At 46.6% G+C, this 14,324-nt stretch overlaps 1 protein-coding gene across 1 annotated transcript in view; it reads left to right on the forward strand.

The window, feature by feature from the left end:
• Window positions 1-14,324, forward strand: part of LOC8035968 (lysosomal acid glucosylceramidase) — a 42,003-nt gene that overhangs the window by 10,236 nt on the left and 17,443 nt on the right. Inside the window, exons 4-5 of the mRNA XM_029966424.3 lie at window positions 1,024-1,196; window positions 8,750-8,993. Coding sequence (XP_029822284.3) covers window positions 1,024-1,196; window positions 8,750-8,993 — 417 coding nt within the window. The remainder of the gene's footprint in view (window positions 1-1,023; window positions 1,197-8,749; window positions 8,994-14,324) is intronic.

Here is a 14,324-nt window from a genome sequence, read left to right on the forward strand (position 1 = left end):
CGTAGTCGGTCGTAAGTGTGTGAACCAGCCTTTACAGTTTACGAGAGCTGCAAACTGAGCGACGCGCTCGTATACGCGCGTAAAAGCTTGAACTGTTAAGCTCAGCGCGGTGACGGCCTTTTGACGATAGCGCGGCACTCACACCACCGAGCGAGAGTGGTATGAAGCCGATGATTGACGGCACTCCCCAAATATTGCATTAACCGTATGCATTCTCAAGAAAAAAGTGTATTGTTACACCCTTTGTCCCATATAATACACCGCAAAACTTCATTTCGACGTACAAAGCCCTATAGTTGAACAAACGACCCCAAATTTTACGAGGGGCTTGATAACGGTGCAATATAACTTATAAAATAGCTAAAGTACGTATCAAACACCACAGAAAGAAGACACCAAGTTTTTACAGTAGGGCCAAGAAAACCCCGATTATTTTTTCTTTGTAGTCACTAAAACGTACATTAGCTATTTTAATAAGTTGTACCACACGGCTATTAAGCCCCTCGTAAAATTTGTGGCCATCTGTTCGACTGTAGGGCGCTCTACGTCGAATTGAAGTTTGGGGGTGTATTATACGGGACAGAGGGTGTAACGATACAGCCTTTTACACCCTTTTTTTCTTGAGAGTGTAGTTTCGTCCTACGGTACTTCGTTTCACTTCAAGTCCGGACGCAGCCGACGCTACGAGCTGATGGGACCAATCAGACACCGTCGAAAGCGCACCATCACGCTGTTCAACCTTGTTTTCAGACACGAAAACAACCTGTGTCTTTGGATTATCCCAAATGCGATGCAACTGCATATGTAAAGTTCTCAGTGACGTCGTGGTTCCAACTGACGTTACGGTGTCGCCTGACACCACAGTGTCACGTCATGTCAAAGTGTCACACGAACTCCTATAGACCAACACACTGTTTACGGACAAGCCCGCCCACACCTATATATATATATATATATATATAGACAGAGACAAAGAGAGAGAGTGAGAGAGAGGTTTTGTTTTGCTTAATTTTGCGCTACCAGATTCCGTACATCAAAAGGGCCTTGAACATGTCGAAAGAAGACGTCTGGGTGTTCGGAAGTCCTTGGAGTGGTCCCGCATGGATGAAGACTTCAGGGAAGCTGCACGGCGCCGGACAACTCAAGGGAAGACCCGGGGGACCATACTACGAGGCTTGGGCCAAGTACATCATAAGGTGCGTCCCCATGGCAGCGGGCTGATAACCATGCTGCAGTTCACACTTCAAGCTGAAGGAAACTTCGATGCCCTTACGTTCGATCTGAGCCAACACCGTATAGTCAAGACCTGTGCACTAGAATTTTGACGACATCACAGTGAGGTCGAGGGAAGACGCAGATTGGACTCGAGTGCTGCGTCAGTGTTCGGCCGGACCTCTCGTTAAATTAAAGTTTGAAATGACGCTGGGCATCATGCTCGGGTCCAATCGCCGAGTTGGCACCATGCGACTGTGATGAAGTTCTATGTACGAAGGGGAGCATGTTCGCATGCCTTCGTTATTAGAGGTGGTGTCGGCACAGCCGAGGTAGTATTCTTCCAGATTCTAGCTCTTTGAAGCTGAGTTCAGTCTCTTTAATTAATGCGCCCAACAACATCGTGAAGGTTTCCTAACGTTCTTTCAAATATGTCGCATTCATATCGACATGTTCGTGTCCTCCACTGGTCGCCCTACTTGACCAGCTTCTCCAGACCCAGACTTGTGCTCGTTACTTGAAAAATGTAATGAATTGCGATTAAAAATTACGGAGTCTCAAATGTAATGAATTACTTTTACAAATTACTTGCGCTGAAAAGTAGCGGGTTACCTTACTAGTTACAAAACTACTTGCACACTACTTTTTCCGTACACTTATCCAAAAAAAAAAAAGAAACAATTTTGATATTTTTCAAAAATGTTCTGCAACATTACTTTTCATTTCTCATTCGCCCGTATTATGGTAGTCCTTGTAAAAATAAAATATTGTATTTAAGAGAAAGAGTGCAGGCGCACTACGTTCACCTGTAAGCTGACAAGGCCCCGAAAGCTGCAACCACACCCGCCATCCCGCTACCTTATGGCCTCCGGAAATGATCCCTGGAATTGTGCAGACAAAGCTAGCGGTGTGCACGCTCAGGAGCAACACCTACCTCCGCTACCAGATTCGAAGCGATTTACGAAAGCTCCCTTTTGCTCGGGTGTTTCGCCTGTTATTCACAAGAAAAAAAAAATACTTGGTTCTAACATTACAATGTATAGCCAATGCAGAATGCAGGGGTCCCAGCTTACCTTGATGTGTTACTGCAGATTAGAGTTTGTTGTTCTTCCTGATGACAATGTGTTTTTTGTTGCTTTTTTTTTTTTTTTGCAAACAAAGTATGCACTGAAACTCTAGGTTTCCGTTCTCCTTAAAGACCCGAATTTCGAACATCTCATTAAGAGATGGCCATAGAGACGACGGATACTCCCTGACCGAAACCTCGACCAGTCAGAGAAAAAGTGGCGTTTACGGGTTATCGATCGTTCATCGGTTCCCACTTTCATGCCAATATTCGTGGACGCCAGGGGAGGGGGGCATGGAGGGCGAGAGAAGCGGTGGTCATCGGTCTCACAAAACAAAAGGGGATCACACAACTTTTACACGTTCTCTCTCCCTCTCTCTGTCAGCACTCTTTAGATGACCTAACCCCCCTCCCCCCCCCCCCCCTTCCGGCCCTTTATGTTGACAGTTAATTGTAAAGTGAATAGTGGACTCGACAACCATGCCCAGACAAGTAGACCAAAAGAAGTCTCGTACGTACCCTCGAAGACGGTGCTCCTAGCCTCGCGCCGGGCGCCTTTCAGCTGTGCCTCAAGAGCGTGCTAGAATACAACACCGCACATCAAAGGCAGAGAGAATTCGACCCCCTCGCGCGAAGCTACATCGTCTGTTACGCGAGTCGTGAACCCGCGAATCGAGGGGGTACGAACCCGCGTTTGATGTCTGTGCGGGTGGTGGGAGACGTCGAAGAAGTTGGATAGAGTGAAACGATGTAGAAGACAAAAATAAATGAAGACGAAGAGCTTTCTTCTGCCCGGGAGAAAAAGAAAAACATGATGGAAGGCGACGGGGAGCATACTCGGCGTTGTCTTGCTTGGTCTTTGTCTTTCGTATATTTGTACATGTCTTGCCCGTTTTTCTAGTGGTTTTAGTGACCGGTCATACAAAAAATCGTGTTTTATTTTCGGCGACTCTCCCCATCCTGATGTTTTCAATTTTGATGAACTCGCTCCCTTTATGCTGCATAATGATCTGCTCGTATTGCTTCAGTTACTGTATTATGCTCATATATTTTTAAAAAATAAAGAGTAATTAAAGTAATCCGTTACCAATATTTTCTAATGAAATTATATTACAAATTACTTCCGAAAAAAATAATGAGGCAATTACAAAATTACTTAAGAAGTAGCGAATTACAAGTAATCCGTTACTTGCAACGAATTACTTCCCTAGTCTGTCTCATGCTAAGAAGGAGCTACCGCTTACCTGATAAGAACAAGAATTGGCTGTCTCTTTGGCGTTTCCCAACGGTGTTTAAATTCATGGCATTTCTTGGGCCTCATTGAGGCTATCCCACTGACGGCAAAATAAAGCAACCGAAGGAAAGATTGCGAGCGTTGGTGAATATATAAAGCGCTCACAGTGTCACGGGGCACAGTGATGCCACGTGATATCCCCGAAAGTGACGTCATGACATCGCGTGACGTCGTTACGTAGAGCCATCATGTCACGTTTCATCGTTACCTGACGACAAAATTACGATTCCACACGATGCTCTTTCCTGACATCCCAGTGTCTTTTGACGTCTTGGTCTCACGTGACTGTGTCATGTGACATTGTGATTTGAGGTCACTGTGTGACAAGACGTTGCAGAAGACTTATAAACACTATTCAACGCTGCTTTGAGACGAAATCACAGTATCATGTGACCCTGTCACGGCTTCGAGGCTTCCTGCACCGCAGTGTCGAACCGAATTTTTTCGACGGTTCGGTTCGGGTTTGGGTTCACGGCTTTCGGCTCAGTTCCGGTTCAGTTTTGGGGAAAAAAAATAACGGTTCAAACCGGTTTAAACCATTGTATTGATAATATATTTTCCTGGTCGTTTTTCCTTGTCATGAAACGAGTAATTATAGTTTGTTTTATTCGTTCGTACAATACACCTCTTATTTTCAGTTACCAAAAATAAAAGATTGCTTTATTTAATTTTGAAGAAACAGTAAGAAAAATCTAGATTAACAAAAAAAGCGTTGTGTTTATAATTATAAGACTTATCATTCATTTGTTTACCTAGGTCGCATATATTTTACCTGAATCGAAAGCATGCCAGAATCCGAAGTGTAGAAGATCGCCTAAAATACTCGATTGGTACAACGTACTTTGCGTAGCAGTATTACAAGTTGAATAGTAGTTGTGCTCTTGAACTAAGATATTAATTACCAGTCCCTAAACTCATCAAATGGGCACCTCGTTGCCATATATATATTGCAAAATATAGTTTACGGAATTCCATTCACAATACATACGACGACTTCAGGCCACAGCTAGGAGCAATAATATTTTCAAAATCTCACAAACGTTTCAGAACCCGTCCTTTCAGCATACAATCCACAGAAAGGTTGAGCGGAAATCACAACACTGGTCTTATTAACTAACATTGTTCTCATTCAGCTCCGTGATGCAGATGAAGAATCATGCAGTAAGAACTGAATCTGGCCTAAAATAGCCCGTACAGAATATATCCCATACAGAAGCGGTCTCAAACTCATTTGTGTGCGGGGGCCAGATAGCCCACTGGAGAAAAGTCAACGGGGGAAGGGGGGGGGGGGGGGGGAGGGGTTGATATTGCTGTGGGCACTCAGAGAATGTGACTGCAAGAATTAAACTGGCCCCGCCCCACCATCGTGCTCGTATTTTTAGTAGGACACGAGAGAAAGCAAGCTGCCGTTCCCGTTGCTCAATTCACACGGAAATTAATCAACCTTAACGTGTCTCGAAAAAAAAAAAATCTTTATATCACTGTTCTTTCTTGACGATATTTCTAGATGCAGCCCAAAAAAATAATTGCATTTTAATTGTGATATTTTCTAAATGCGAGAATCATGAGCTCGTAACTTTATATTTAACAGAATTGTTCCTGCTCAGCGGATCCGATGGCTCAAGGACGCATCCTCGGCTGCCTGAAGCCGAGGTGCATTTTCGATCAAACAGCGAGCACTTGCAGCCTATAAAAAAACAAAAAGAAGTAGCGGAATAGACCTTTTTTGCAAAATTACTCTAACTTTCAAAAGTGAGTATGAACCTATATAAGTAGACGCGCTGCACGTGTTCGCCTTATCCTTATCAAATATTCGAAGTAAACATTCATATTAAGACGTTGATGAACGCGCTTGCGAAGTGCCATTTGTACTGGATTTTTATTTTACAACAGTTAAAAAAGTTGGGTTGTGTCAGCCTAGAATTTAGTCTGCCTCGACGGGCAACTTGTCTCCCGGCTGTATAGATGAGAAATTTAACCAGTGCAGTGCAACCGCTAGCCTGGGGACTTCAACGTGCACACGACCGCACTCCGGTACGATGCTCATCCAGACCGAAATGGGCAGGGGTGGAGATTGAACCCAAGATCCCTGGGTTTTCCAGCGCGAGCTTTCGCTCCACGTGCTTAGAGTTGGTGCGCGCTAGAGCCACTCGATATGGCAGCGTAGCTGCCAGAGTAGCGCCACGCTTTTCCCTGTGCCGCCTCTCACCGTGATTGGTCACACGCGGTACCATTGCAACGAGCCGAGCTGGCTCGGTTCCTTAGCAACCGAGTGACTATTCGTCACGTGACCTCGCAAGAGCCGTGATGTCACCGGTAAGATGGCAGCGCCAGACCGGGTGGATTCGAGTTTGTTCGGTGTGCGGTAGTCGTAATGTGCCGCTGCTTGCCGACGATTTCGGACTTCTTCGTGCTCTCTGACGCAGGTACAACGTGAAGATCTGTAAGATTGTGACTTTATACCTTTTCTGTGCAAGATCGCTCTGGATGTTTGCACCTGTGTGACAGCATCATTCATATTGCCGTATCGGTGCTCATATTCCTGGATGTGTTCGAGGATCGATAAGACATTTTGCATGCAATTTTCACACACTCTTAGCCTTGTTTGAACGTTGGAATGTCTGAGAATCAATGCGAAGTGAATGCGTCGCATGTTGGACCTTGGGAAATTGTTTCAGCCCCAGGTAACCGCGTAATCACAAACTTTTAGCGAGGAAGCTCCTGCTATCTTTACGTTTTGTACTAACCAACGATCTTACGATATAGCTTTTAGGATAACATTTTCGCATTTTCTAGCTTCCTTTGAATGTTGGAATTTCTGAAAATCGAAACGAAAGGTACACGTCGTGTGTGGGGCTTAGGGGAAGTTGTCTCAGCCCTCGGTCACCGAATAATCACAGCAACTTTAAGCGAGGAAGCGCCTGCGACCTTTAACCTTTTGTACTAATCGACGATTTTACAAATTGACAGTTCTGAAGATTTTGATATAACGTGCTTTTTTAGCAATAGCTTGCATTTGATCGCAGTGTTTTGTTTTTTTAAGTGACAAGCTTGCGTTTGCTCAAATGACGTATATGAAATGACCTGCTCTATAAGAATGCATCATCACACACTATTAAATGTATATGCTCAGAGGTGTGTTCGTCTTTGTAATTAACAAGTTACAGACAATTATTTTTTACGAGTGCAATGTTTATTTTCTGTAGCTGGGCCCGTTTTGTACTCATTAATGTCCGTGTGCTATGATGCTATCATCAAGTGTGCATGGTTCTAAATATCTTCTTTGCAATGCCTACAAAAGCAAAAATGACGTCAGCCTACCCCAGCTCACGCATTTGACACGAAAACTGCGTCCCTCGGACGTATGCGCTCGTCAACAATCAATTCGTCAATGAATATTTGAATTCCCGTTCGTGGCCAATGAGTGCACATGAGCGCACTTGCGAATGACAAGTTCTAAGGTGTGCTTAAAAAGCACGGTGGACGCTTGGGGTCATCGCACCGGTGCGTTAGCATGTCACGACCGCGTGATTCACTGTTCTCTTTTGAGTTGAAGATTAAAGCTCAGGAGAAGAAGTTAAATAATCATTTCATGGCTCTTTAACACGGGTATGCGTGCTACACCAGATAAAAATATTGACATTTTGCATGCCGGTAAACTTCAGGACGATCACTTGGCCTGTCGGCAAGAACACCTCATATCCGGCGTCCGTCTCCTTTGATAGCGTTACAATCCTCTGTAGACCACCGTGCTGTCCTTCTTGGTTTAACCCCGTCGACTGCTCATCGCCCAAAACGAGGGTGATACCGTCGTCGACGTCGCTCCCCGCCAGTCGGTGAGATAATCACATCTTGAATGAATGATTGGGCCTTGAAGAGGTATGGTGCTAAGCATACATTCTCTTACTATGGGGCAGTCGAGCAGCAGTCGTCCTGTTGTGGGCAATCGTCCTGTCGTGGCCGGCATAATCGGATTTTGTTTCATAGGAGCGAAGCCCGAAAGTACAAGGACGGTACGTTCGTCCCACGAAGCCGCCGCCATCCCGGCGGCGCGGAAAACCACTCGCCTTGTTCGTGCAGGCTGCAAATCGTCTTATTTCACAGAAGAACAGGCACCGCTCCTCCAGAGGCCCGTGCCGTACCACCATGCAAAGCGTCTTTTAGGTATTTTACCACTTTTCAATTAACGAATGGAGATATCAACTAGATAAAGGTTGCCGCCCGGTGTCGCTAGCAGTACGGTTACCATAGAAACCCCCCAGGCCCAAAATGGAGATCACTATAGGCGCTTCTGACGTCGTGTATCTAGATAATTTTGCGTCGTGTCGCTACTCTGGCAGCTACGCTGCCATATAGAGTGGCTCTAGTGCGCGCTAGCCTACTCGGCCACCGACCCCCCCCCCCTTTTTTTTTTTCTTTATTGTCGGCCACCGACCCCTCTCTTTTACAACAGTTACTGCTGCAGACGACAGTACGCGCACAGCGTAGAACTATACTCGCGCACTCTCCTTTAACTTGAGCAATTTAGCAAAAAGTATATTCTCAGAGGTGGTTTTAGCATGACAAAAACTGGGAAGCAAAAATTAAAACAAAACAGAAAGCAAAAATAAAAAAAAAACGGAATAATAAGAACTCTGTTAATACGTCCTTACAGCATAGCTAAGTTTCGAGCGGAAATGAATCGGCGACATGATATAATTATGGCGTATGCCATTTGAAGGACTCAAGACATGGGAACGGGTCCGGGCTCGAAGCCGGTTGCCTCCGGCCCGCGGGCCAAATCCCTGCAAGGTGCGTGCCGCATGCGGGCCGCATGCGGCACGGGCAAGGGAGGGCAATGGAGGGCAAGGGAAGAAAGAGCACTAGGAACGTTAGATAGGAGGGGAGGTTTCCTTTCTCCACCCCAGCCTTCCTAGTGGAATCACACTTTACCCCCTCGCCTGGCGTTGTGTTCACCTGTACTGCACACAACTCGTGGCACGGAGTATAGGTGTGCGTTTGTGTGTGACGTCACCAAGTCATGTGACATTCTGGTATCGAATTACGTCATGATGTCAAAGGATGCTAGTTCTTCGTGGTGGGTCTCTACGACGGTCTTATTCAGCTAAAAATACAGAATTGGGGATCAAAGAAAAAAAGGAAAAGAAAAGCAAGGCTCATTGCGGCGACTTGCGTAGGTTCTTGCAGGAGTACGAAAAGAACGGCATCCGTATGTGGGGCCTGACGGTCGAGAACGAACCCTCTGTCGGCTACGTACCGAACTTCCGGTGGCAAAGCATGGGTTTCACTCCGTCCACTGAGCTGGACTTCATCAAGATGGACCTGGGGCCAGCGCTTGTGGAGGCCGGCTATGGGCCCGGAAACCTTACGCTGATGATCATGGACGACCAGCGATCCTTCCTTCCAAACTGGGCCAACGTCGTAAGTTTCATTGTTGTTATAGTGCTTTATTGTAAAGCATATAACTTTCTTTAGCAGACACCTTACCCCCAAATTTCACAATTTTGTCTGTAAGTCCGTCCATCATTCCCTGTGTAAGTACATCTCCCACTATACTTAGCTGGGGAAATTGACGTCACGGGACCTAAAGTCCAATTAAGCTTCCTCCCTAAATCTAATGATAAAATTGATGATGCCTGACCCCATCACGGACCCTACTCTGTTTCACAGCTAAATTTAGAGGGAGACTTGACTTCACGTAACCTGAAGTCCCTAACGCATACACAAATTCAAAGTTGAAGCTTCCTCCAGTTGATACCATACTTGAGAATTAAAACAGCGCAAAGGACGAAAGACCGGGTGAAGAAAGATACGGAGCGATGGAAGGCAGTTGCAAAAAAATCTATAACTTGAGTGATCGCCACCTGAAAAGGCGAAGCATCAGTTTTTAACATGACCAAACAACCATCTACATAACGAAATACCGTTGCAACTTTGGTTTCCTCTATGTGTTCTAGGATGATGCGGTCAAGGCTCCCCAGAAACAAACCATTAAGCACGGGAACAATGCACGATGCAATGCAAACCCCTTGTCGTTGCAAATTGATTTTGCCCTCCCAAGTCGCAGCGCCCTGTCTGTGTCTTTCCTCTCCCGGTATCTCGTCTTTGCGCTCTTTAAATTCTCAAACACAAATTCAATTTTCCTGCTAAATTTGACCGGGAAATTGATGTCGCGTGTTGTATGCACCAGATCAGTTTTTCTGCTAAATTTATAAAATATAGGCTCTTCTGCACTCCCCGAAATGACCGTTCTGTATCTTCGAAACAAGATCAAATTATTGTTTGTTAAATGCTGCGTTTCATTATGCATGTGCAGGGTGAGAATGAAAGATATGGTGCAGGTTGAACAATCCTTGCGAGGCTCCCCGCTCTGCCTTTTGGCGAATTCCACTGATGGATTGAATCAATGGCGTAAATCCGCGACGGAGCGTGCGAACCGGACGTAGTCGCTGGACCTCACACTCCACCAGTGAAAAACGACCCGGGACCGGCCGGCGAGCCTCGAATGAGGACAGAACAACGTAAAAATTGTTAGGTGTGCCTGTATATGTACACTGCACTCAGCTATTTCTGCCCACGTGCACGTTGTCTTTTAACACAAACTGTGTCTTGAAGGTGAACATTTCGGCAGACGTCTGCCTGGTTGGGTTAAACGTTACTGTATAGAGTAACTGTATAGCATATGCAGTTTCTCTAGCCTTTCCTGTCAGGTAGCGCCATCTCACAGTGTGTGTCAGAAATAAAAAAGAATGTTTCGTAGGTAGTGCCGTTGAGACGCCCTTCGCTTCTTCCTTGGACGACATATCGTACATTGTGTGCCTACCAGTCTTTGAGAGCATGAACAAGCTTGTATTTATGGCAAACAAACTGACAGGAGCTTTCTGTTTAATACGCAGACGCTTTTTTTTTTTTTGTCATTTTCTTTTGTCGAGATGAGCCCTTGGAGGGCCGATTAGAAAAGGGTTACACAGAAACCATGCTGACGTCCACTTCAACAAAACACGGTTGCACAAAGGGTAGAAATTTTGCCCGGTTCTTACGCTACAAATCTTGAGAATACAACAGCGATATGCGATTTCAAGATGAGAGAATAAAAAATGCTAGTGCAAACCAACCGACTCAGATGAAAACGTAAAAATTGGTATCATTGGGACATTCCCGGAAAAACAGCAGTATAATACTTCGAACTTGAGCACAAAGAGCACGAAAAACAAGAAATGTGCTATAGTTGAGGCCGCAAACACTCAAAAAGCACCGGTGTCGACGAGGTCAACAAACACGAGACCACAAGCATTTTTGCTACCTTGCAAACGCTACTGCGATTTCACCACACGGCTGAATGCATATTCTTTTCTAGGGCGTCGAGGTTTGTCATCGTGACATTTTACTACACAATCACACGGACGAGGGGCCTTAATCTGGACACTTGGCGAGGAAGTCGACGAGAAATCTGGCGGCCGTGATTGGCCAACGCCGCGCTTGACCTTGGCGCCGGCCGATCATAGCCGCCGGGTTTCTCGCCGGCTTTTTCACCAAGTGTCCAGATTAGGGCCCCAGGATAACACTCCACGCGCACTCCCTGCCCGCTCCCAGCGTAACCCTCTCCCTATCGGATCTCTCGAAAAATAAAATGAGAAATAAGACGTCCGCGTATTCAACAAAAAGTTTCTCTCTGTTCGTCTGCCATAAATACAAGCTTGATCATACTGAGAAACACTGGTAGGCACATAATGTGTGATAGGCCTTCCAGGGAAGAAGGGCGTCTCGCCGGCACCGCCTACTGAAGATTTGCATTCATTTCTGACACACGCCGTGAGATGGCGCTACATGACTGGAAAGGTTAGAGTAACAAAGAGGTTAGCTTCTCCCGACCGCGCCGACATCCATATCCGCCGCCATGTTTGTCAGCGGGTTGCAGAAACGCGGCCGCCTTGCACTGTGCGCCAGGATGTCACGTGCCTCCAGAAATCGGCCTCCATGTGAACCGCGGTTATCAGCAGAGAGTGATCGGGGCGATCCAAATTGAGATCTGGGCCAGCTTGCTATAGACCGTTTTACTGAAAGAGGGCGAGAGAGAAAAGGGGAAAGGGCTACCGGCACTTTCCCCCTTTCTGATTGTGTAAAAAGAGTAAAAGTCCCGGATGAGAGGCTTGTCCGATATTGGGTGTCTGCTGTGCCCCAACTTCGTTCGCGCTTTCTTTTCTGTTTTGAACTCGCAAACTTAGAGTACCGGGCTTCGATGGCAATAGTTCCCCGGTCATCGGGACACCATTGCTCGGTCATAGGGTGCACGAATAACGACAGAAAGTGTCGAATACTGTCCGAGGACCTATGTAGCTTGCAATGAATCCGGCAAGGCGAGAGCGGCTGCAATGTCTTTAAGCTCCATCGCTTTCCACATGACCCCGGTCTTGGCGGCAGTGGGTTGCGTTCGTAAACCGAAAAGACATTTCCTCAACACCATCTTCTCGACTGCGCTCGGAACAGCTTGTGAATGGAGCGCGCACCGAACGCTGTACCGCCGATGAACATGGGGTACGCTCGCAAGGTGCGTGCCAGTTTTCTCGTTGCTGTTTCAGCTTGTAAAATTTTGTAACAGAATTTATCTTAATATTGATAATTTGCAGTTGTGACTGACTCGATTTCATCATTTCCAACACTTAGTTGAAAACTTATTTCCGCCGCCGGGTGAGGTTAGAAATCGGTTTTCCTGAATAGCGATCCCCTGTGCGATACCAGAGAGCCGGCAAAAGCGCTCCTTGGAGTGCCGCTGGTGGGTTTTTTGGGTTGTTCCCGTTGATTGGGCGCTTTGAAGCGCTGGATAGCCGCTCCAGCGCTTCAAAGCAGATCGCAACACTCGTGTGTTGCGATCTGCGTCTTCGAGCACAGTGTGTACGTTTCTTTGTTCGAGTCATGGCATCCGCCAGTGCGGCAACGGGGGGAACAGCGGCAGCGAACGTGTCAGTGATAGAAATTGGAGGTTAGTACTCAAAATATTGCATCAAATAGGAAAATAATTCGTGGCTGCTTTGACGCTTTCTGCAGTTCGATATAAGCACATTTAGAACGTCTTCGTCGTTCATCCACAATGAAATATGAGAACACAGACACGCAAGATAAAAGCAGCGCAGCAAAACGATATGTAGCAGCTCCGGGTGTTTACAAAAGTTAATTGAGGTTCCCGTTTCGTGTATCGCTTGTTCATTACTAAAAACGGCTGCGTTGAAATGGGCCTATTGCAAACAAAAATTTATGAATGGTTCATCATTTCCAGTCACGCGGAAAGCGGTGGGGCTTCAAAACATTGCAGCCGCACGTGCCTTACCGAATTCCATGCAAGCTACGAGGTCCTTGGGCTGTATTCCACGCTTTCTGTCGTTATTCGTGCACCCTATGACCGAGCAATGGTGTCCCGATGACCGGGGGACTGTTGCCATCGAAGCCCGTGGCTCTAATTAAGTTTGTGAGTCTAAAACAGAAAAGAAAGCGCGAAAGAAGTTGGGGCACAGCAGACACCCAACACCGGCCAAGCCTCTCATCCGGGACTTCCACTCTTTCTACACAATCAGAAAGGGGGAAAGCGCCGGTAGCCCTTTCCCCTTTTCTCTCTCGCTGTCAAGATGGCGCTACCCACGATAAAACGGTCTATAGAAAAGCGTCCTAGCTGAGACTGGGTGAAAGAAAGCACTGCAAAGGCGAGCGTCTTGAGACGCGGTTTGAGTCCCGCTCAGCTTGTGCACTGGCTTTCGTCATAGCCTCCTTTATACTCACAAAGCCTGGCATTTCGACGACAGAGCCATAGAGTAACCGGTTGCAGATTTAGAGCGCGAGGATCTGGTAGCACAGAGCATCAAAGAGCCATTTCTCGGGAAACCTGGACGTCAGCGGCCAGTTTTTGCAGCGGCGAGGACCCCAAACACAGTGTCGGGCCCTCGCGTCTTGCCGCAGCATCTGGCGGCAGCGGCGAGACGCTGCGTTTCGGCGTCTCGCCGCAGCGCGGCACCAGTCACGTGACTCTCCTCTCATCCGTCGTCTGCCGCTCCACCTTTTCCATTTCGGCGGCCGCTTCTCGTCGCTCTCTTCCAGGCTTTGTCAGTACATAGGAAGCTATGCTTTGGTAATGCTTCCCTTCTCCCGGGCTCAGCTGAGACGCTGTGTCTAGCAAGCCGGCCCTCGAGTCGACGCTGCTCCAGAACGACGAGCGAAAGACCTCCGTGTTCATCTCAAACAAACAATAGCCCACGCGCGCTCAAGAAAAAAAAAAAGTTGATTTTGGAGCGTGCTAATTCGACAAGTAGAATGTGTCACTATACTTTGTTCCACCATAAGTCCAGACGCAGCGGACGATAAGAGCTGATGGAACCAATTAGACAGCGTCAAAAGCGTGCCATTCGGGTGTTCGTTGTCTATTTCTGTACGTGTTCTATCAACACTGAACCAATAATAAACAGAAATGGCCCGGTGACTTGCGCTTTTGACGCTGCTTGATCAGTGTCATTCGCTCGTAGCATCACTGCTGCTTCTGAAGTGAATCTGGAAGAAAGTATAGTTATACTGTTGGCCACTCTACGTTATTCACGCTGAATAAACCTATAGCGTCCTTAAAGGGGCCCTGCAAGGACTTTTTACTGCTTTTTAATTTGCACCGAACCTGAGCGCACTGAACGTAGTAACTTAATGAAACTTTTCTTTTCTCAAACTTCGCTTTGTTTTAAAAGTTATAGGTGAAATAAAATAAAAAAACAAGCAAAA

Source organism: Ixodes scapularis, unplaced genomic scaffold (assembly GCF_016920785.2).
Source record: "Ixodes scapularis isolate PalLabHiFi unplaced genomic scaffold, ASM1692078v2 PGA_scaffold11__112_contigs__length_91849675, whole genome shotgun sequence".
Taxonomy (NCBI): Eukaryota; Metazoa; Arthropoda; class Arachnida; order Ixodida; family Ixodidae; genus Ixodes; species Ixodes scapularis.